Source organism: Peromyscus maniculatus, chromosome 16 (assembly GCF_049852395.1).
Source record: "Peromyscus maniculatus bairdii isolate BWxNUB_F1_BW_parent chromosome 16, HU_Pman_BW_mat_3.1, whole genome shotgun sequence".
NCBI lineage: Eukaryota > Metazoa > Chordata > Mammalia > Rodentia > Cricetidae > Peromyscus > Peromyscus maniculatus.
The window spans coordinates 31,686,484-31,700,691 of record NC_134867.1 but is presented as its reverse complement, the minus strand read 5'-3'; the positions used below and the strand labels follow the sequence as shown (position 1 = coordinate 31,700,691).

Sequence of the window (14,208 nt, the reverse complement as noted above, 5' to 3'; positions counted from 1 at the left end):
GCTCTCTCTAAAAGTATCTTTAATGTCTATCAATCATGATGCTTAGGGACACATATCTAATATAATAATTTCATACTTAGAGGCTTCCTTTATGGATATGCTGCTTCCTAATAATGTATACTGGTCTTGAGCATAGAATCATCAACATATTTACAAGGAGCAAAGGCAACCAGTATGGTTCTCTTATACATTGTCATATACTAGAAACCATATTTTTCAGGTAAGACTTCCTAATGCATCCATATCTATCACAAATCTTCACATGAGGTCCACTGCAAAGTCCATCATATACAACCAAATATAATGGAAAGTAGCAGTCAAGCCTGGTGGTGTATGCCTGTAATCCCATCTACTCAAGATACTGAGGATGCAAGATTTAGACCAGCCCGGGCAATTTTGTGAGATCCTGTCTCAAAATAAAAAAACTTTTGGGTATGGCTATGTAGCCCAGCTGCGGAATGATTACCCTGTGACAAGTCTTTCTCTGTCCTGCCAGCCAGCTCCCAAATAATGACACAGAGACTTGTTATTAATTAGGAAAGCATGGCTTTAGCTTAGGCTTGTTTTTAACTAGCTCTTATAACTTAACCTATTTCTATCAGTCTACCTTCTGTCATGTACCACTCATCCTGCTTCTTCTGGGTCTCCTGGCATCTCTCCCATGCCTGCATTCGTCTCCTACTTCCTCTCTCTCTGACTGGAAGTCTCGCCTATATCTCCTCTGTATTTGGCAATTCAGCTCTTGATTAAATCCATCACAGCAATATATCTTCACACAGTGTACAAAAATCCCACAGCATTACCCAGCATGCATAAGGCCATTGGTTCAATCCCTTGTAACTAACGTGGAAAAATAAAAGTAGAAATCACATCAAAGAACCCTTTACCTTCTTTAGAGTACTTAAAAGGCAGCCTCATAATCTGACATGTGCTTGTCTCTTTGATAGTAAACACACCAATAGAAAATACACCTCACATCAACCCTTGAGGAAGACATGCTGATGTAGAAAGACAGTTATACAATCATTCTAATCTGTTAACATTTACAGTAAAGGTTAATAATGAAGACACTCACAGGGATCTAGTATGGACAAAAACTACATAGTGGCTCTGAGGGGTGGGGTGGGGGAGGGGAGGGTTTGTACATTTATCTAACTTGTTGTCTTTTTTCTAGGAAATCATAATAAATCCCCAAATGCACATGATGTCAATAATAAAAAGAAATTGCCCCAATTCAAGCTGTGATGATAATCCCCAAAGGCCTGTGAGGAAGTGTGTACAAAGTGCTAGTAGAACACAGGAGTGCTCAGGGATCATGCTTGTGTACACTGGTTTAATAGAATGCTGATTGGCCAGTGGCCAGGCAGGAAGTACAGGAGGGATAAGCAGACAAAGAGAATTCTGGGAAGCGGAAGGCTGAGTCAGAAGATGCCAGCCCACCATCCAGGGAGGGCCATGTAACGGCACACAGGTAAAGCCAAGGAACACATGGCGACATATAGTTGACCAGAAATGGGCTGAGTTTAAGTGTAAGAGCTAGTTAGTAGTTAGCCTGAGCTAATGGCCAAGCAGTTTTAATTAATATAAGCCTCTGTGTGTTTACGTGGGTGTGAGTGGCTGTGGGGCGGGACAGGACACAAGAAAACTTCTGGTTACAGAGGAGGGAATGAACATTTCTTTAGGTTGGATAAAAGGAGGTTTTGAGGATGAGTGTTAGCTGAATCTTCAGGGTCAGTTGAGCAGGGACAGGTTGGTGAGGAGGTAAAGGAATGAAGGACAGGCACAGTTTGGGGCATGGTGTGTCTGAACACTGAGCAGAAAACCTACAAACAGCGGAGCTTCCTCTTTCCTGACTGCCACACACTTTTAACTTGGAGAGGAAATGGAAGGGGAAAAAAGGTCTGTAGAACCAGTCGTTTCGGCTGTTCCTATGTGATCATAGCATTTCTTATATGAATTGTCAAGCAAGGGATGAGCTTATAAAAGGATATTAATGTGTCGTTTTTATCGAGCAAAGAAGCATTACAGAAAAGGTGATTTCAAAGGCACATGGTTCTTTCATTACAGCCTTCAGGGGCAATGTTTGATCACTGAAAACAGGCTGCTTTGTTCCAGTTTGCTCTGATGTTTGGCATTATCCTGAATACATATGCTCTGACTTGGAAAGAATCAGTCTGTAAAGATTTAATAGATTTGAGACTTGCATATTCAAAATACATGTCTCCTGGTTAAAATGGAATGAAAACTACTTGAATATGTATGTCTATGCATAAGCAAACATACTTCAGACACACATCTCAGCAAAAGTTTAAGAAGCAATCACACATATGTGTTTATTCTGAGCTCATGGAAGTTGCCTATTTTTAAAATTCATCATTATATTAAACCTCAGGGAAAAGTATATTTTAGAAGGTATTATATTGGTAAGAATAAAGTATGGGAAACTTGCCTGATTCAAGGATCTACAAGTAGCTAGCTATATGGCTTTGTTATCTGTCACTGACACAACTTCTTCATTTTGGGGGCCCCTGAGCAGCCTTTCAAGTATAGAAGTGGTGAGGATGTGGTTCAGCTGGTAGAGTGTTTGCCTCACATGCTCAAAGCCCTGGGGTGGATCTCCAGCACCATGTTGACTGCGCGTGGCAGCACCTGGGACATATGAAGCAGGAAAATCAGAAGTCTATGGACTTCTTGGGCTGCATTATGAGTTGAAGACCAGCCTGGACTACACAAGACATTGGGGGGGGAGGGAGAGAGAGGGAGAAAGGAGAGAGAGGAAGGGGAGAGAGGGGGAGAGAGAGAAAGGGGAGGAAGAGAGAGAGAGAGAGAGAGAGAGAGAGAGAGAGAGAGAGAGAGGTTTCTTGGTTAGAAACAAAATGGTAGTCACATGTTAAAAGAGGAATTTTCTGTTAGCATTTGCATGGTGTTCTTATTCTAATATTAATAAAAGAAGTGAATTTCCCTTTTATTTTTAAGGAGAGAGAGAGATGCTTAGGATGAGACTAGAAACTTTTAATGTGTTGGCTAGAAAGCATAATTTTATTGTCACAGCATTCTCCGGCTTCTCGCCCTTACAGACTGATATATAATCTTGCACAAATTTATCTTTTGAATTTTGGATCCTTTTGAACCTGTAAAAGAAGATGGCATTTTCTGCCATTCATTTGGCTATAAATCATATGGAAGAATAGACACTCATTGTACAGAAATTAAGGGCAACACTTTCAGCTAAAAGGTGTTCAGTTAAATTATGTCCTATTTCACTTGATAAAGAAAAAAAAATCTTTCCTTAACACTTACATATCTCAAATCCTTTTCCTGTTCCCCACCTCGGTGACACCCAAGGTTTTCTCTGGGAGGGTGGCCCATGCTCCTCTGATTTCTTTTGCCACAATATCAAAACAGGTTGTTTCAGTTGTGTGCTTGCAGACCAGTGCTTTACAAACCTTAATGTACTTATTAATCATCTGGGGAGCTTGTTAAGAATGCAGGTTCTGAATCAGCAACTCTGGCCAAGATTCTAACAAGCTCCCGGGTGACACAGTGGACCACAGTTTGGGTAGTTAATGTCTAGAGTACAAATGACCTCTTATTAAATTGGTATTTGTTCTGGGACCCTGATAACTGGAAATGTAGATTCCCTGACTTTAAAGTTACTTCAGACCATTGTTTTGTGCATTGTAAATTTAATAAAAAACTGAATAATTTTGACTTCCTCCACCTATTCCTTCTTAAAACAAGATAAAACTAAACTAAAAAACACTTCACTTCTCTTACTTTATGATTTAGACACAAGAAACTACTTAAAGTTTCCAGAATGTGTCAGGTTTCTTTTGTTTGTTTCTTTTTATATCTTAGGACCTTTCTAATACTATTGCCTTTGCCCATTTTTGCATTATGTGACCCTTCCTTTAAAGTCCACACCGGCCATTGTCTCCTTCAGGATTCCTTCTCCTTTGCTCTTTCCCATGGAAATGAAATGCTTCTGAGACTTCACAATACTCTGCATTTCCTACATTATGGCTTCTTCCTGGTCTTTTTCAATGGTCTGCCTACCTGCCCACTCTTTGCAGGACCATGCTTCCGAGGGAAAAGACTATACATCTCATCCCCGATGCCTACTGCCACTCACAAGGCCTAAGACATTCAGGTTACTGACTGAGTGAAAAGGGGGGCCTGGATATATTGTAATCATACAAAAATATGATGCAATATTTTTTCTAGTGAACCTTAAACTAGAATTGGGAGTAATAAAAACCAAACTCAGGAAAAGTTAAATACAGGATGATATAATGGTAATGGTATAAAATGTTAGTATGTGATTTAGCATAGCATATAACTGTTCTTAGTTCACTGACAATAAATGTTGCATGGATTTTTTTGAGTTATTTATTTTATCCCTCAGCTTATTCCAAAGAGAAAAGGACTTGAGACTGGTAACTCTATGTACTCAGGTTAATAAAGGTACAAGAACAGAAGTAGTTAAGAGAACAGTGTGAGAAGGCAAATGGGGGTTGTGGATCAGATACTCAAAGCTTGAGGACCAGACAAGCTGATCCTCAGGACTGATGTTCTCAGTACAGGATGCTCACATGCTGGACTTCCATTTCCACTCTGCTTGGGAGCCTCACCTCCACGAGACTGTTAGCCCCTCTCTTGTCCTTTGGGCCACAGAGGTACTCTGGAAGAACAAGGAAGGTCAGAATATCTGTTTTCTTAGGTTGCCTAGAGGTGGCTGTGCTGCTACGTAAATTGTCTCTATGTAAGTCAAATACTTTCAGATTCTTCGATTGTGTTATATCATGCTGCCTGTTGAGACATTGGTATAGTCATAGAGTGTTTTGAACTGGGTTAAATCCCAACTTTATAAACTTTTATGAAAGCCATGAATGCCATAAGAGGGTTATAGTATGTATATCTATACCTATACTTATAGTTATACCTATATATCAGACCAGAGTCTGTGAGGGCACTAAAGAAAAAAAATGGAAATAGAAAATTTACTTTTCAAAAGAGAAAATTTCAGAAGGCAGATAGAGCTAGCATTTTGTCCTCGTAGCCTTATATTTACCTTGATCAAGAAGCTTTGAGCCATTGTGGATGGAGGGACACGTTACTATTGTATTTACATGCTTGCGGTTGTACAATGCTCCTTACGCCAGTTGTAAGCTACTGTTCGTTTGTGATGCCATTGTCTACCAGAGAAGCCGCCTTGGGTTGTTCTCTTTATGACTAGGGCTGACTGCTCAGAACTGTGACCTCATCTTCCCTGATGTTCATGGTTTGATTGTTTCACTGCCCGTTCTCCTTCTCTTTGGGAGACCACGGAAAGAAAATAAATGAATGAAAACCTTAACATTCGTATCCAGCATGAGAGGTTTGTCAAGAAGGAGGTTGAAATCATGAACCACAGTGACGCTACTCTGTTTTGCTGGGCTGCTCTGCCACCTATTGCCATAAAGGTATTGAACACTGTCTCCAGCTTGTCAAAAAGCAACAGATAAAAATGGCTAAGGAGACTTAAATTCACGATGATTAAGGGAACCAGATCTGAAAAATCAGTAGGGAGCTGTTAGTATGAAGCTCTGGTGTACAAGCCTGTCTGTCTTTGGGTCTTGGATTGTATCATAGCCCTGTTTGCAGAACTTACTCAAATTGCTGTTGACTCATATAAACCTAATTCTGTGACCTGGCAAAAATGTGCCATAAATCCTGGCAGCGGGAGACCTGCATGTGTTTGACCTTAGATAAATGAGCTAAAAGTGATGAGCAAACTATAAGTTCATTTAAAATAGTGAAAAAATAAGATTGTTTATACTTTGCCTAGTGGATAAAGTGAAAATCCAATATGTTTCCTGGTGCATGGTGTACATTTTGGGACAGTCAGATTTAATTCCTGTTTATTAGGTGGCTAAGGGAAGAACTGAGTGAAAACATTTTATGTGAGGCTCTTGACATGGATTTTGGTTTTTACTGTTTAACCTTTTTTAAAAAAAAGATTATTTTCTTTCTTTTCAGGGTCTATTTATGAAATGTTTGGCAACGAATGCTGTTTGTCAACAGGAGAAGTGATTAAAATCACAGGTCTCAAAATTAAGAAGATCATGGCTGAAATTTGTGAGGATAATACTAGAGATTCTGCATCCCAGAAGCCCTTTGAATTGCCCATGAATTTTCCAGGTATAGTTGATTGCAACCACTTCACAAATTATTAATAGTCATATGTAATTAATCAAAACAATTGAAAACAAAGAAAAAATGGCCACTTTCATACTGCTTTTTGTGGTGTTGCTGCTGCTGTGGTTTTGAGAGAGGTTCTCCCTAACTAAACCAGACTGGCCTTCACCTCAAGTTTGTCCTGCCTGGGATTGCAAGTCTGAAATGGTGATAACTGCCTGGGATAGGCTGTGTAGTTGGTGGGTTGAAGAAGATAGAATTTCAAGAACTACAAAAGGAACCATGTTATGCATTTTTCATTTTTTTTAATGTGGGGACTAGTCACTTTAGTTAACAAATGACCATTTACAAGTGTTTAGTGTGTCTTTAAAGTAAGATTATTTTTGATTGGTACATAGCAACATAAACATAATATTAATAAAGGAATGTAATATGAATGTATACATAATATTTAAATCAAGCTAAAGACCTCTATAGTCTCAATTAATTAATTTTTCCTTATGGTGGAAAATGTAAAAAACCTATCTATTAGTTCTTTGAAATGTACAGAACATAATTATTAGCCTTAGTCATCTGACTGTGCAATAACACACCAGAACTTTCGGTCCCTAGGAATGCATTTTGCCATGTGCATCACTAGATGTTCTAATGAGAGTCAGTAAATCTGTTAGCTGATCATGGTAGTGCATATTTATGATCCCAGCACTTTGAGACAGGTCAATCATGACTTTAAGGAGAATCTGGGCCACATAACAAGAACCTGCCCATATATCCCTCTCTAATAAAGTGATGAAAATGAAAAAGAAGTCAAAACTACATTTTCATGAGGGGCATAAAATTAATTAGCATCATTTAAACCTATCTACTTTATTTTTTTTTTTTTAACGATTACATAGTTCATTGCCTCACCGCACACAGGATGTTACTGATCTGGTTGTTCCTTTTTATCTAGGTAATTCTATCCAGCTTTCCAATGCCATGCCTTATAGGAATTGGTTGCCCTCCATTCTTCTATCCTTAGATATGTATTTTTTATTTATATCCTGCGGTGTAAGTACCACAACATGCATATCATTAGGTAGTCACTAGTGATTCACTTGTCTTGTTCTCTAGACTATGGGCTGTCAAACTTTCTGTAAATCACATTTTAAAGCCTTGTAGTCAGGTTGTTTTTCATAACTACCCTGCTACAATCTTGTGACATGAAGGTCATGACAGCTATCATACCAGTCAACTGATGACCATGGTTTTGGCTCAACAAAAACTTTAATATAAAAAGAAGGTGGCTAGCAGGATTTGGCCAGTCAACTTATTTGTTGATGTGTGCTCTACACTACTAATTCCCAGACTTCATATTTCCACCATAGAGTACATTGAGAATAAATTCAACACCTGTCTATTGAATGAGCAAATGAGTAGTGAATGAAAAAATCACAAAAGCATTATAATGTAATGTGCTTCACAGTATGATTGATGTCTACCTGAGCTACATAGGATCAGTAGGTCATGTTTCAGCATATAGATTTGGTAGCTGTACTTCCAACTCCACCAGCTTTTAGTTGTGTTACCTTGACAAGTTATTTACTTTCACCAAATGTAATATTAAATACTAATACTACTACTTGGCTCCTAGAGTCTGAAGGAAATTATTAAAACATAATTAAAGTGCTTGTTATGACATCTGGAATATATCAAGGTCTATAAAATAGTGATAACATATTACTATTATTAGGATTCTTATGGATATCATTGGGAGAGTACAAAAATGCTCTTCAGAGAATATGATAATTAACCTGAGGTTTGGAGAGTAAAAATAAATTAGTTATATTTAGGAGAAGATTCTTCCAATGCCATTTTCTGTCCCTTTGAACCAAAAGCTTGCCTATTCTTTTATAGCCTTCCTGATCTTTCATAACATGGTTTTCAAACATGGCTACACAGTGAACTCCTCTAGGGAGACTAGAAAGTCATGACACATGAGGCATCCTGATTTATTTGGTTGATGTCTGGTCATGAAGTTTTCTCAAACTCCTAAGATGGTACTAACCTGAGTTGAGAACCAGTGCTTCATAACAAGTATTCCTAAATAATAAATTTAGATGTAATCTCTCAATCTCTCTCTCTCTCTCTCTCTCTCTCTCTCTCTCTCTCTCTCTCTCTCTCTCTCTCTCCTCTCTCCTCTCTCCCTCTCCCTCTCCCTCTCCCTCTCTCCCTCTCTCTCCACATATATACTACATATACATGTCTCATATATCTATGTAACCCAGCCTAGCTTGGAACTTCCTTTGTAGAGGAGTCAGGCCTTAAACTCACATAGAGTGCGTACCCCTGTTTCCAAAATGTTCGCATTAGAGGCATGTGCTTCCAGACCCAGCCTAAATCACTATATTTTTATGCCTTAATTATTGTACTTATTGCAATTTATATGTAATTGGAGTTATGTCTGTGCTTGTTGGACTAGTGTGATCTAAGAGATAACAAGGTGGCTAGGAGCAGAAGTGAAATCATTTATTGCTGTAATTCTCAGTCATCAGAACAAGATGTTCAGACTAAACATTCATTTATTTAAAAGGCTGAGAATCTTCAGATAGCTGAGGAGTGCCTTACTGGACTAATAGAAACATTTGGCTTTTGACTAAAGTCTAATTTAGGTTATGATTATTTGGAACGTCCTTTGAGTTGCCAGTTAGCATGATATTTTTTCATTAATTTAGTAAAAAGTTTAAAGATATGTTTAATGAGTGACTCTTATTACAAGGGTCAGAATTAAAATAGAGGGATATAGTGACTAATAAAGGTTGGGGAACGTTTTCTACCAAAAATACTTCAAGATCCTATATAATGTTTCTTCGTTACTATCATTGGGGAAAACGATCAGAATCGAGGGCATTTTCATAAATCTCCACAGCAACATATGCTTCTTCTATACTAATTTTTTTCATTTAAATTCTGATTATATTTTGAAATTTAAAATTCCTGTAATATTTTAATTGGAATTTTTATTGACATATGTTCATTTTGCATAGTGAGGGGCTTCACTTCATAGACTATATCATGTACTTGGACTACATTCCCTTTCCTCACCTTTCCTATTGTTCCCATTCATTCCCCAACTCTTGCTTCTATATAAATACATATATAATATGCATATGTTGTATATAATATCTCTCTCTCTCTCTCTCACACACACACACATATAGTTTTACATATCTGTGTGAAAGTCTAGGATCCACAAATAAATGAGCAATAAAAACATGTAATATTGTCATGTCTCTCAGCTGTGTCTGTCTTTCGGCAAATGTTATAATTTAATTCTTCTTCATGGTAAAATATACCCCACTGTGCATGTACAGCACAATTTGTTACCAGTTCATCTGTTGATGAACACTTAAGATGATTCCGTAACTTGCCTACTGTGGATAGTGTAGCAATAAACATATAGGTGACGTCTTTGTGGTATGTTGACTTAGAGACTTTGGGCATATACCTAGAAGTGATGTATTTGGGTCATATGCTAGTCCTATTTTCAGCTTACAGAGGAGCTTCCATATTCATTTTTGTAGGGCTGGAATAATTAACATTTCCATTTGTTATTTATTTTCTTGATGATGACCATTCTGGCTGGAGGGAGACGGAATCTCAATGCTGTTTTATTGATTGATTGATTGACTGATTGATTGATAGCAAGGGATTTTGAACATTTTATTCATGTGTTTATTGATCATTTGTACTTTATCTTTTGAAAGCTCTCTATTTGTTACATTGTTCCATTTATTGAGTGGAATTTAGATTTTTTTTTGAGTTCTTTATTCTAGATTTTAATCCTCTGTGTTGTTGTCAAATTCTTAAATTGTCTCATTACTATTTGTTTTCATTACTCATTGTTTTCTTTGCTGTTGCTGTTTAGAAACTTTTTAATTCTATCACATTTATAACAGCTTAAAAATTTTTCTCAACTAAACCAAACCAAGGGAGTAAAAGATATCTATGTGACTATTTTGAAACGTGGAATAAATGCATTTTAGAAGGCACTAAACAACAGGAAGATCCCCCAAAGGTGTTTTCAAGCATCCTGTCTTATTTGCTCAACACTTCCAAGTTCTTCTTGTGGCCAATTTCTAATTTATTCAATTGTTAGAGGACATACTTTCTGAAACGTGAATTTTACAAATATACTGAGACTTGTTTTATAAATATGTACTCAATATAGAAAAATGTATATCCTCTTCTTATAGAAGTACATTAAGGATACTTGTTCAATTATAGAGGTGTTCAAATCAACTCATTTCCTGGTGGATCCTTCATAACAACATATCTGTTATTGGATTCATGTATGTAGTTATTAAATGACAGTAGAAGTGAGATATTTAGGGGAAAAGGGAACAAACAGGAAAGGGTGACCAGTGGAACAGGGTGAGGGGTAGAATACGCTCATCAAACCACATATAACATATGTATTAAAAAAAGAAATCATGATACTAAATACTGCAGTTATTATTATCATTGAATTATATAGTTCCTTAAAATTCTGTACATTTTTGTTTAATGTATTTTGAGTGTCTGGGGATATGTATCTATATGTATAATTGTTATCAGTTTTCAGTGGAGAATCTGTTTTAATATCATATAACTTTCTTTTTCACTAATAACATTTTAAAAGATAAATTTGGTCCAATTTTAAAAATTTATTTTGACTCATTGATTTTTTTAAATACTGTCTTGATCTCTTGCTAAGCTTGGCACTGAATTTAGAAAATTCCTGTGGTAACCTACTGAGAGCTGGGATTACACATGTGCACCAACATGCTATACTATATTTTGTCTGATTTAAAATAGTTATTCCAATTTTCTTTATTTTTGCAACTAGTTACATAGTCAATCTTCTACCTTTTTTACTCCCAAACTACTTATGTTTTTAAATTTAAAGTCTGGCTTCTGTAACACATAGCCTATGCTTTGATAATTCTCTTTTATCACAAGCTGCCTTTTAATCATTGTTTATCCACTTTTAGTTAATATCATAATTGATAATAAATAATTTATGACCATTAGTTTGCCCCCTTTTTTATGTTTTCTACTCTTCTTCATTATTGTCTACTTTTTGTATATGGGTATTTTCTAGCATTCCACTTTACTTCCTTTGGATTTTTTAAAGAAGTTTTGGGTTCATAACAAAATTGACTAGAAAATTCTATGGTGATATCCAGTCTCCAAAACACCATATTGACCAACCAACCTACCAACCAAACACACACACACACACACACACACACACACACACACACACACACACACATATATATTTCACTATGATTGTTAGACTACATAGTAAATGTAGTAATAGTATATTTATTTTAACAAAGTATTAGATTATCTTGCAAAATGACTTTATCATATTTTTACTTACATGAACAATGAATGAGCATTCTTGTTTCACGTTCTCCCCAGGAATCGGCTCTATCGGTGTCTGCATTAGATCATTCAATACATGCACATCTAGGGTATCAATGTCTTGTTTTAATCTGAAATTCTCAGATGGAACACAAGTGATAATGGACATATTTTCACATACTTTCTTTGGTGAGATATCTGTTGAAGATTTTTGCCCATCCAAAATGTGTTATGGGTTTTCTTACATTATAAACTCTTTGTATATCTTGGATAAAAATCTATTATCTCATTTAGATTTTGCAAATATTTTCTCTTAAACCTTTGGCTTCTCTTCTACTGTTATTTTTGACACGTTTCTAATGAAGTCTAGCTTAAAAATTTTTTCTTTTCTAGATTGTGTCTTATGATTATGCCTAAAGTTCATCTCCAAAATCAGTGTTATCTAGGGTCTCTTAAACTGTTACCTAGTGTTTTGGGGTTTCATATTTAGGCCTTCTATATATGTTGAGTTAATATTTGTAAGGTGTAAGTTCTGTGCCTATATTCACTTTTCTGCATGCAATGGTCTAGAATCATTTGTTGCAAAGAATATGTCTACTGCATTATGTTTCCTTTGCTCTCTTTAATTGGCTATATTTCTCTGAAATCATTCCTGTGCTCCACATTGTGTCACATTGGTCAATCTGTATATTCTTTCACTAACACCCCTTTCCTCTATAAAGTATCAAAGTATGTTGATACTTGATCATAAGTCTTGATGTCAGGTAGCAACATTCTTCTGAATTTGTTATTACTGTTCAAAACATTACCTATTTGGTGGTACTTTGCCTTTCCACATGAACTCAGTTGTAGCTAGAGTTTTCCTGCCTGGCCCACAGTCAGGACAAATCTCTCTCACCTGTCAGTCCCATAGCCGCTCAGACCCAACCAAGTAAACAGAGACTTATATTGCTTACAAACTGTATGGCCGTGGCAGGCTTCTTGCTAACTCTTCTTATAGCTTAAATTAATCCATTTCCATAAATCTATACGTTGCCACGTGGCTCGTGGCTTACCGGTCTCGCTGCTTGTCCTGGAGGCTGCTGGCAGTGTCTCCTTCTGTTTTCCTGTTCTTTCTTTTCTCCTCTCTGTTAGTCCCACCTATACTTCCTGCCTAGCCACTGGCCACTCAGTGTTTTATTTATTGACCAATCAGAGCAATTTGGCATACAGACCATCCCCCAGCACAGCCAAGTGCAGACCATCTCAGACACCTGCACTCAGGCCCGTGGTCCTAATCATCCTCTATGCAAACCTGCTGGGTAAAGCCATGAGGAACCCGAGAACGGGCTCCCACAGGACATACAGAACATCTCACAGCACTCAGTTTTTGTTAATATTCATAAATAACCACCCAAGATTTTAACTGGGTTTATAACTTACAGATATAGTTGGGAATAACTGATGTTTCATTATAATTGTGAAACTTTCTAGCCATAAATATAGAATATTACTCTATTCATTATACAGTTTTGCTTTTATCAGAATTTTATACTCTTCTTCATAGAGTAGTAATATACATTTTAATATTTTACACTTATTGCATTTAGAGATATTTAATTTTTACTACATTTAAATTTATTTATTGGGAAGGGTTTACCCATGCCAAGCTGTTCATGTAGGGGTCAGAGGAGAATTTGTAAGAGTCAATTCTCTTTTATATCATGTGGCTCCTGAGGATCAAACACAGGTCATCACATTTGATGGCAGGTACCTTTATTTCCTGAACTATCTTGCCGGCTCATTATTTTGCGGATATTTATGGGATGTTTTAAATTTCAAATTCAGCTTGACTATTTCTTATAAAAGCAAGTACTTAAAAAACAAAACAACCCTTTTTCTCCTTGCTCTAATTGCCCTTTTATTCAGGGATGTTTTTATTAGAGACTATCTTGGATTATTTTTGCTGATGCTTTAATATTTTCTCCATGAAAAAATGTGTCATCTGTGAACAAAGACACTTTTGTTTCAGCCTTCTACCATTGATGATCAGTACAATGTTGAAAACGAGGTTAAAGAGGACATGATGGCTGTCCCCTCATCTAGTTAGCAAGCCCTCCAGTGTGCTGACAAGTATTCATGTAGTCTAAAGTGCTGAGGTTTGTGTTACTGTTTTTGCCCTCAATGGGTGTGGGATTTTGTCAAATGCTTTTTATTTCTCTATTGGTGTGAGCATATGATTTTTCTTCTTTAGCTTCTATATATGATAAATTACATTAATTAATTTTTAAATGTCAAAGCATTCTTGCATTAGTAAATAAAACACAGTGATTGTGCAGTATAATCCCTTAATTTGATGATATTTTTGAGGATTCTTACATCTATAATAGTAGGAGATATTGATGTATAGTTTTCTTTTATTATTATATTGGCATTAGAATAGTGCTGGGCTTATCCTACATTGAATCAGAAAGTATCCCCCTGTTTTTATCTTTAGGAAAAATCATAAGATACCTCATAATTTTCTTAAATGTTTGGAAGAACTTAGCAGTGAACCCCATTTGGCCCTGGCATTTTCAGGTCTGGAACTCATTAATTTTTAATTCAACGTCTTTAATAAATATAGGTCCATTGGGAGAACCTGTTTCTTCTTTGGTGAGT

The 14,208-nt window shown here is 36.5% G+C and overlaps 1 protein-coding gene across 1 annotated transcript in view; it reads left to right on the top strand.

The window, feature by feature from the left end:
• The window catches only part of Themis (thymocyte selection associated), a 194,951-nt gene that overhangs the window by 38,920 nt on the left and 141,823 nt on the right, over positions 1 to 14,208 (top strand). Inside the window, exon 2 of the mRNA XM_006991444.4 lies at positions 6,019 to 6,180. Coding sequence (XP_006991506.2) covers positions 6,019 to 6,180 — 162 coding nt within the window. The remainder of the gene's footprint in view (positions 1 to 6,018; positions 6,181 to 14,208) is intronic.